Source organism: Procambarus clarkii, chromosome 27, assembly GCF_040958095.1.
Source record: "Procambarus clarkii isolate CNS0578487 chromosome 27, FALCON_Pclarkii_2.0, whole genome shotgun sequence".
Taxonomy (NCBI): domain Eukaryota; kingdom Metazoa; phylum Arthropoda; class Malacostraca; order Decapoda; family Cambaridae; genus Procambarus; species Procambarus clarkii.
In genome coordinates, this window is record NC_091176.1 from 27,639,696 (window position 1) to 27,649,651 (window position 9,956).

The following is a 9,956-nucleotide window of genomic DNA, read 5'->3' on the forward strand; positions in this document are numbered from 1 at the left end:
ACGCAGCGTATTGATACCATATTTGGTGCAATCATTTAAAGCGTTTTATATCCCTCTCTTGTGGCAGTAATTGCAGCGGTCATACAGTAATCATCATATGTAAATTAAAATTCTCGATTATTTAAGTTACTCTGAGTCACTTATATTCCCCGCTTAATTAAGCAAGATCAAAATACATCGTGGCCGCGAATGTACCGCGGGCAGGTCGGGGTCGTATACGAGCCGGCCAGTGGCTTACCAGCTGTCATAAACCAAGCAACGCGGCGACAATAGTCTTGAATTTGGTGTGCTCGTATCCGCGCGGAGAACTGTAGTGTGGAAGTGGTTTTCTACGCCAGCCTGTCGGCTCTACAAGCTGATATTTGAGGGTTGGTGAAAGTGTCATATGGTGGACGTAGACTTCACAAGGGCGAATATCAAGTCACTGGAGCAACAGTTGGAATCCCAGAGCCAACTAGTGGTCTCAGGTAGGTCGTTTACAGTAGGCTCTTACGACATTGCCTAATTACTGGTCGATATTGGGTGCAATTTCTGGGATAACTTAGTTCTCAGAACTTGTAGCGGATTGTATTATAGCAATTGTCATGTTGGATTGTGATGTTATCCACGTTGAGACGTCAGCCTTGCAGTCTGAGGTTCTCCAGCAGCGGGACACATAATTAGCTAATTGTGTCAATATATACTTTAAATTGGAACCCGCATTTTCAGAACATTGTTTGTCTTACATTTCTTATAATGGAAATTCCGTAGTAACCATCGCTATAAAATTTTGGTCCTCTTTAAACTGAATGCCGAATTTTAAACTTGACTGACTAAGGAAGTGCCGGGGGCCAGTCAAGGTGTGGATTTTTTGAACTTGTGAGCTGCTGCAACCAACAGCCTGACGGAACAAGTTATCACCAAACAAGCCTAACTCCGGTAAGATTGTATTTTAGCTGTCATATCATACGGAATAAATGACATTAAACAATAAAATATTGTTGATTGTTTGTCCGAGAAAAGAAAAGCAACTTTTATAAAAGAAACTATAAAATAAACTTTTATTATTTATCAAAAATACTTGAGTTCTCATTTGGTGTTGATTAACAAACTCGTTTATTGTCTCAACACTGGGAAAGGCTTATTTAAGAGTTGTATTTTGTTATCAACCTGCATATTTACCAGTTTAATAGTTATCCTGCTGGACAAGATTAGTTATTTATAGGTTGAACATCTTGACTGTTTTAGTTCCTTCTTTAAATATTGTAATTTTTATTTTCTCAATGTTTCCTCTTTTTTTTTAATTAATTGAAAGTATTGAGTTTATTGCTTTCAGTTTCGTCATTGTTATATACATCTATAATATATCTAATATGTTATCACAATTATTGGGCACATAATCTGTCAAGCTTCACATTCTATAGCCTTAGTTTTGTGTCCTACACCACAGCTACGTATCCTACGCAGCCTGTGGCTCCAGAAGCCTGTGACTCCAGAAGCAAATATTGTACCACGGAAAATGTTTTACTGGGCTCTCTGTAATCGTTGCAGGATATTTGTTTGAAACTGGTTGTATTTAATTTAATTTTATATGTGCACCAAGTTGCAAGCTGTTTATATATTTTATGAGTCACCAAGCTGCAAGATGCCTATAACTGCCCAGCTGGTGTTGTAGTTCTGATGGTAGACCTGTTGCAAGGGGGTCTAATGAATTTTGCTTCTACTCTTAATTCTAGCCGCGTTCTAGTTTATTTTTAGAGGTTGTTGACTGTATTTAGCTTTCACTCGGCTCTTCAAGTTAGCCTTACCTAACTATGAATGTTGTTGTTAAAGATTCGCTACCTGGAACAAAGTTACAAGTAGCACGAGCTATGGTGAGCCTGTAGTGCCTTCCGAAAACTATGAATGAGCTGTGTTGTCGCTTTATATTCAGCTACTCGGAACAAACAGTTTCAAGTAGCACGGGCTATATGATGAGCTCGTGTTCTTAGCTGTTTTCACTATTTAATGAGTCTACAGTTTCCATTGCTTTGTATTGCTTGCAGAGCAAGAGGGGGTGGGCGTATACGCTTCCGAGTGAATGAGAAAATAAAAATTAATGAAAGCATATTAGGGTTAATGAAGCAATACCAGCTGACAACCTCTCAAAGAAAACGAAGCAAAGTTAGGCTCTCGCGGTAACTATGATAAAGCTCAGAGGCAGCACCAAGTGGGATTCCATGTATTTGGTGGCAGGGGGAGAGCTGGTAGCTGACTGTCTTAGTGGTGACGGACGTGTTAGTGGGACTTTTATTACGGATTTTACTGACATCTAGGTAGAGACTATATATTTACGACTTCATATGTGCTTCTCTGTCTGCCGATCTTATTTTCATTCCTCTCTACTGTCCCAGCTGTCTCCTCTCCCTCACCTCTCACACAGCTTCTCACCGTATACTCGCATCAGCTGCTACAATGACCCCTCTAAAAGACACTGCCTCAAGCTGCATAGTGTTGTATTTTCACACATCTATTATGTATTCTCCATATAAGACGACTGTCTCCGCTCTTATTATTAAGGACTGAACCCCACAATTCATTTAGCTAAGCAAGTTGCAATCTTGATGAGCTAGTTACAAAATTCAATACACATCGTCACATCACCAACGAGTTCGAGATCGACCACATGTATAGTTTCTAAATTAAGCAACTGACATATGTGGAGAGCTAGTTAGTTCATCTATTATGCCCCTCATACATATCCATCTTGTGAGCGGTAGTGGAAAGGGTTACAGAGGCACTGAATTAATGGGCTCCCAGTTTACTAACTGTAGGTAGTAACTGAGTGATTGTAACCTATCCACCGCTGCCCACTGGATGGGGGGCGGTGTGCAGGACAAACACATCAATTGTGACACTAGCTCTCCACACATGTCAGTTGCTTAATTTAGAAACTGTACTTGTGGTCGATCTCGAACCCATTGTTGATGTGACGACTTATATTGAATTTTGTAACTAGCTCATCAAGATTGTAACTTGCTTAGCTAAATGAATTGTGGGGTTCAGTCCCTGAGCCCATTATGTGCCTCTGTAACCCTTTCCATTACCGCCCACAAGATGGGTATGGGGTGCATAATAAATGAACTAAACTCTAATTATTACTCATAGAGTAATTACTCGACATTAAATGCGGCTTTGCTTGAGTTCAAGTTATTAACAAATACCACGGCTGTTGTCACAATTACTTGACCTTGGCCTGAGTTACTCTCGCAAGATGCCCGTGCTGAGTGACGGCAAGATTGTTTAATTGAGTGTGTGACGGAGATTGAGTGTGTGTGACGGCGTTTGAGTGTGTGTGAGACGGCGATTGAGTGTGTGTGACGGCGATTGAGTGTGTGTGACGGCGATTGAGTGTGTGTGACGGCGATTGAGTGTGTGTGACGGCGATTGAGTGTGTGTGACGGCGATTGAGTGTGTGTGACGGCGATTGAGTGTGTGTGACGGCGATTGAGTGTGTGTGACGGCGATTGAGTGTGTGTGACGGCGATTGAGTGTGTGTGACGGCGATTGAGTGTGTGTGACGGCGATTGAGTGTGTGTGACGGCGATTGAGTGTGTGTGACGGCGTTTGAGTGTGTGTGACGGCGATTGAGTGTGTGTGTGACGGCGATTGAGTGTGTGTGTGTGACGGCGATTGAGTGTGTGTGTGACGGCGATTGAGTGTGTGTGTGTGACGGCGATTGAGTGAGTGTGTGTGACGGCGATTGAGTGTGTGTGACGGAGATTGAGTGTGTGTGACGGCGATTGAGTGTGTGTGACGGCGATTGAGTGTGTGTGACGGCGATTGAGTGTGTGTGACGGCGATTGAGTGTGTGAGACAGATTGAAATTGAAATCAGCTTATTGAGGTATAAATACACACACAAAGGGATGGTGTTTCTCAAGCTATTCTCACACAGAGAGTGAGACAGAGGCAGAGTGTGAGAGGAGCAAAGAGAGAAATATATGTAGTAGATGTGATGGAGGTAGATAGGTTGGGAGTCAGTACATTAGACAACCGACGGTTAGAAAGGCGGGGGCCAAGAGCTAACAGCATGATCCTACAGGCATAAAACGTAAACAAATAGTAAATGAACACACACACACACAAACACCCTCCTCTTTCGGGACCTCGCGGCTGAGTGGACAGCGCTCTGGGGTCGTAGTCCTAAGGGCCCCAGTTCGATCCCCGGCAGAGGTAGAATCAAATGGGCAGAGCTTCTTTCACCCTGATGACCCTGTTCACCTAGCAGTAAATAGGTACCTGGGAATTAGACAGCTGCTTCCTGGGGATGTGTGTGTGTGAAGAGCTAATAGCTCGATTTTGCAGATACAAATAGTAAATGCAAATAGTAAATACACAAACACACACACACACACTCTCTCTCTCACACTTCCCCTTACCTCAGACAACAAGGTGCGTCTTATCTCTAATAGTTTTTACATTCCCTAGTTTTATCTAGTCTCCCCCTGTCCTTTCTCTCTACCCCCATTTTTTGTTTTCCCGCAAGTGGGTACAGGAGCAGCCGCCTTCTGACTCCTGTTAGCAGGCTCAACGCTTTTCCTTTCCATAGTTCATGGTAAGCCTTACTCTGCAACTTTGTTTTCCTGGAACACTACCTGCCAATTAGTTTACAACCTCGTCTCCAAATACTGCTAGGTGAACAGAGGCAAATAATTGGCAGTTTGATAATGACATTACTGAAAAAGCTAAGGAACAACCAAAGGTTTTTCTATAGCCATATAAGGAGAAAAACGACAGTGAGAGATCATGTACTCAGATTAAGGAAAGGAGGATGGGGGGGGGGGAGCCATCACAGAAAATGAAAAGAAGGTATGTGAGGAACTCGACAAAAGATTTCAGGAAGTCTTTACATTAGAACCAGCCTGGAGACCAAGGTGTAGGAGGAAATGCTGGATAACATTGTAGTCGCTGTAGAAGAGGTGAGGAAAATCCTGGAGGAACTAGATGTGACAAAATCAATGGGACCAGACCTAATCTCACCATGGCTGCTGATGGCGGCTGCAGAAGCACTCCGTCACCCATTTTCTAAAATATTAATAAAACCCTTAACGGGAAATCTTTCAGAAGTCTGGAAAAAGGCTAATGTAGTCTCGTTTGTCTTTTTAGAGAGGGAATAAGGAGTATAAGGAAGGCTGGAGTAATCAGGTAGAGAATGGTGGAGCAGCTGGAGAGGACCAACAATATGACAAAAATCGGCATGGATTTAGAAATGGAAAGTTGTGCCTGACAAACTTAATTGCGTTTTATGACAAGGTTACAACAAATAAGTCTGGAAAAGGAAGGCTGGGTAGACTGTGTTTTCCTAGACTGTCGAAAAGCATTTGACACTCGCCCTTTCTTCACTGTCTGCCCCCTGTGGACCAAATGAGCATTGGGAAGCTGGCTGGAAAACGATGAATAATCTGACGAGTTCTAGTACCCGGTCCAAGTCTTCAGTCCCAAGCAAAAGTAAAGGACACGTGAGCCACACATTTGAGTATACAGTCCTCAGGGTGCGACCGCCACTTTAAAAGCACAAAAGTAAACTATGAAAGGGTCCCTCTTACATGCGATCAAGATTACTTTTGAGGGACCCCGACCTCGCAGCACTGGATAAGAGAAGCGGTGGAGACAATGTGAGGAACACTAGAACAAGGAAACATGAATGGAGACTAAGGCACAAATGAGTCGCCAAGATGATTAATAACATGTGAAGCATAAAGAGAGAAGGGTCTGTGCGTGGACATAAAACTTGCTTAATAGCAAGAGGTGCGTAGAATTGTTCAGCAGCAGGTGCGATGCTGGTAAACTCGGTACACTATATACAACCTATGTTAGACCAGATCCGGAGTAAGCAAAACCAGGATAGAAACTACATTTGAAACAAAAAGAAGATCAAGGAAGTCCAGAGATTTGCGACGAGGTTGGTAACAGATAAAGGAGCCGACAGTTGAAGACAGTTTTAGGGAACTTGGTCTTAACGATAGAAGAAAGGACGATAGAAGACGCGATCACAAGAGACTGAAGAATAGACGAGGTGAGACAGTCTTCAGACGAGAGCAAAATAGAACAAGGGAACACAAAGGAGAACATGCCTGTGTGCCTTTCAGCGCTCGTGATAAGCGAGTGGACTGTGAGCAACACTGGTGGAAGCCGCCACCGATCACAGTTTCAAGTTAAATAAGACAATATTAGAGATTTCGAATGATTCTTGGAATTGGGACCCAAGAACCAGGGCTCATTTAAGACGATTTACAAACACCTTAGATCAATACTGGACTGTCGCACCTGCATGGAACCCCACATCGTGAAACACAAATAGAAACTTGTAAAAATAAAGGATTGCAACTAGGCTAGTGCCTGAAATAAGTGGACTGAAACAAGTTATGATAACTCAATCTAGCAACCTTACAGGAAAGAGAGAGAGCAGAAGAAATATGATCACAACGTACAAGATATTAAGGGAGAAATGCACGGTGGACAAGGGCAACATTTTTGAAGTTAAAGAAAATAGAACCAGAGGACATCGGTGAAAGACTGAAAACCAAGTGAGCTGTAGACACCCATTCAGCGTGGGTGGCCAAGGGGCTGTAGACACCCATTCAGCGTGGGTGGCCAAGGGGCTGAATACTTTGATGGAAGATGGCATGAATGTCCTCCTTAGAGACATTGATGGTGTGTTGTGTGGTAGGCGTGTTGTAGCTTGTATGACTGTGTTGTATATCCCGCAGTAGTATTGTCTACTATAGTATTGTCCCTCTAACATGCCTATCACGCACAACACTATTACAGCTTGGCGAGCACGCATACTACATATGAGTAACACATATAATAATGCAATAATATCCATGTCAACTGGTAAATATTAGACGTATATATGGGAGGGGGAAGTAGGTCATGTTTCAGGGCCGATGTTTGAGGACGTGCACCCACACACGACACGCAGACGCTGAAGCAATGAGTTCACAATGTCTTTAGAAAATAAATAGTATAATGAGTAATGTGGGAGAGATCCCGGGACACTGCGGATACAAGTTAGTCACAATATTGTGAACTCTGATAACTTCCAGGAAGATCGCGCAACACTAAAACTGGATTTTGAACTCGACTTACTAAAAATGAATGAGCAAAGACTCATTGGGATGTATTTCCCAAGCTTATTTCCCCTTTGTTTCAGCCTGATATAGCAAGAATTGAGCTCAGTTGGGGATCAGGGTCAACTGAACAAAGGGCGTCCAGGCACCGCCTTGCGTCTTTCCTCTTGGCTGTAGAAATGAAAAAGATCAGAAACTGATTAATATCTGGTTCGTAGATGACACAAGCAGGCACAGAAGGGCTCCTGCCAGCAGGTCTCCAGCAGGTAGAATCTTACGCAGTGCTTACCTAGTTGTGCCTGCGGGGGTTGAGCTCTGGCTCTTTGGTCCTGCCTCTCAACTGTCAATCAACTGATGTACAGGTTTCTAAGCCTATTGGGCTCTATCATTTCTACATTTGAAACTGTGTATGGAGTCAGACTCCACCACATCACTTCCTAATGCATTCCATTTGTTAACTACTCTGACACTGAACAAATTCTTTCTAATGTCTCTGTGGCTCACTTGGGCACTAAGTTTCCACCTGTGTCCCTTTGTTCGTGTCCCGCCTATGCTAAAGAGTTTGCCTTTGTCCATCCTGTCAATTTCCCTGATAATTTTGTAGGTGGTAATCATGTCTCCCCTTAGTCCTCTGTTTTCCAGGGACGTGAGGTTCAGCTCCTTTAGCCTTTCCTCGTAGCTCATACCTCTCAGTTCCGGGACAAGTCTGGTGGCATACCGCTGAATCTTCTCTAACTTTGTCTTGTGTTTAGCTAGGTATGGAGTCCATAGTCCAGGCTGGAGTCATGGAGTGTGAACTTATTAGGGGCGTCCAACACGCCTCAACTTTTGAGAAGATGGAAGGGAAAATTGGTGATTAAGACGAGCATTAGACACAAATCCCACCTATGATTAACAGGATAATAACTTCTCACATTTTTTATTAGGCTAAATATAATAATAATAAAATAACTAAAATTCTTGCAGGATGCGAATTCAGCTTTATTGACATATTTATTATTTTCTACTTCGTAGTTTGTGTTCTTGTCAACAAGAGATCACCTCATGCTTGGCCGAGCGTACTTCTCAATACACATGTTTGTATCTGTATTGTTTGTATCTAAAGTTCGGGGAATAATCCTCCCTGACGAGCTAATCTGGCCTTCTTTTGTCAGTTCATTAAAAACGTATTTCCAGCGGGGCGACACCTTTCCCCCAGTCTCTGGCATTGTGACCAGTTGGCCTTGAGTATTTTCACCTCGGCTCCTAGATGGCGCAGTGGTCCAACCTCCTGGGTGCAGCAAGACCGCAATTGGACGATACAACTCACCGTAAAATAATCAAAATAGAATAAATATCTCTGAGTAATTACAGATCTTAACCGCTCATCCATTCGTCCGTCTCGTTGAAGCATCTCTTCGTCCACCTCTGATGGAGGAATATTGGAGGAGCCCGTTGTGACGAGCTTCGTGCTGTAGCCTTGCGTTGTCCTGTGGATGTCTTCCATTGTTTTACTTATCACAGTTGATCCTCAAGTGTATAAAGGCCTTAGGTGACGTTGTCGCATGTGTGGGGAGGTGCTCCGGTGAGTGAGCACCCAGAAGCCTGCCCTCACGTAGAGCTCTGCCTCAACACTGTAAATCACTGAGGCCAGAGGTGTTAGCGAGTCAGAGAGTGGTCGGCACGGAGGCCTCAGAAGCCTAACAAAACTCGCATTTCCTCATCTATTTGTTTATTTTCCCCATTGTTCTTATCTCTGGGTTTATATATATAGTTTTTTTTTGTATCTCCCCCCAAAAGAAAACTTATGCTCAGGGTTAAGTAATGTTGGCGGAGCTGTGTCTTGCCTTACGACTCGTATCTTGTAGCTCCGGCTGTAATGTTTCTCCACATATTATCTTTAACGGCTGCGACAGACGGGTCTTGCGCGGCCTTTATGGTAGTATGCGGCGAGCATCGTGGGAAGCGGCCATGATACGCGCTGGGGGAGACCAACAATGGTGTCTGATTTGCATATGAAGATGGAGAGCAGTGATGAGGGAAGCGAGCTTTTAACTTAGGCAAAGAGGTGAGGGAGGGGAGGGGAGTGGGGGTGAGAAGAGTTAGAGAGGGAAGGGGTGGCTAGTAGATGGAGGGAAGGGGAGAGTGGGTGAGGGGGAAGGGGGGGGGGGGGGGTTGAGGAATGAAGGGAATATGAGGGAGAGAAAAGTGGGCGGTGGGAGATGGAGGGAAGCTGAGGGGTCCAGTTATCTTGAGATGATTTCGGGGCTTAGCGTCCCCGCGGCCCGGTCCTCGACCAGGCCTCCACTCCCAGGAAGCAGCCCGTAGCAGCTGTCTAACTCCCAGCTATCTATTTACTGCTAGGTAACAGGGGCATCAGAGTGAAAGAAACATTTTGCCCATTTGTCTCCGCCTTTACAAATTCGAACATCTTTACACAAGGAGCGTTACCAATTCATTTTGAGGCTGGTTACTGAATGGTATAACATCGTCTCCATCGCCGGCTTGGCATAAGAACACATTTGGCTGACAAACAAATGTGAACCAAGGATGAGGGAGATAAACCTTGCTCGCTCACACAAAATGCGACCGAGTACAGGCCAATTAATAGGCTGACTCGTAAATACTAGTGGTGGGGTGCACACAGGGGGCAGTGTTCCCCCTGCTGGGGGCCGGCTGGGGGTCGTGTGCAGCAACAGTGTGGGTGTAAGGGGGGGGGGGGAAGTGACAGATGTTAAAATAAGCAGCATTGCGTCTTGGGTTGTGGGAGGAGTGTGGTGAACGTGGAGTGAACAAAGAAAGCCTTTTATCAGTGTCAAGTTCAAGTGGATGAACTCAACACTTAAGAGAACTAGCTGCACTAAAACTACTAACCAATATACTA

The 9,956-nt window shown here is 44.2% G+C and overlaps 1 protein-coding gene across 8 annotated transcripts in view; it reads left to right on the top strand.

Annotated features, from left to right (window-relative positions):
• Positions 1–272: 272 nt before the first annotated feature.
• The window catches only part of LOC123762557 (relaxin receptor 1), a 181,329-nt gene continuing 171,645 nt past the window's right edge, over positions 273–9,956 (top strand). For 2 of the 8 annotated variants that reach the window (XM_069332498.1, XM_069332506.1), the window contains exon 1: positions 280–467. In XM_069332498.1, the coding sequence (XP_069188599.1) occupies positions 386–467 (82 nt within the window). In that variant the 5' untranslated portion in view covers positions 280–385. Of the gene's footprint in view, positions 468–9,956 lie in introns of all 8 variants that reach the window. The other 6 variants (XM_069332504.1, XM_069332503.1, XM_069332505.1 and 3 more) reach the window with 6 other exon arrangements.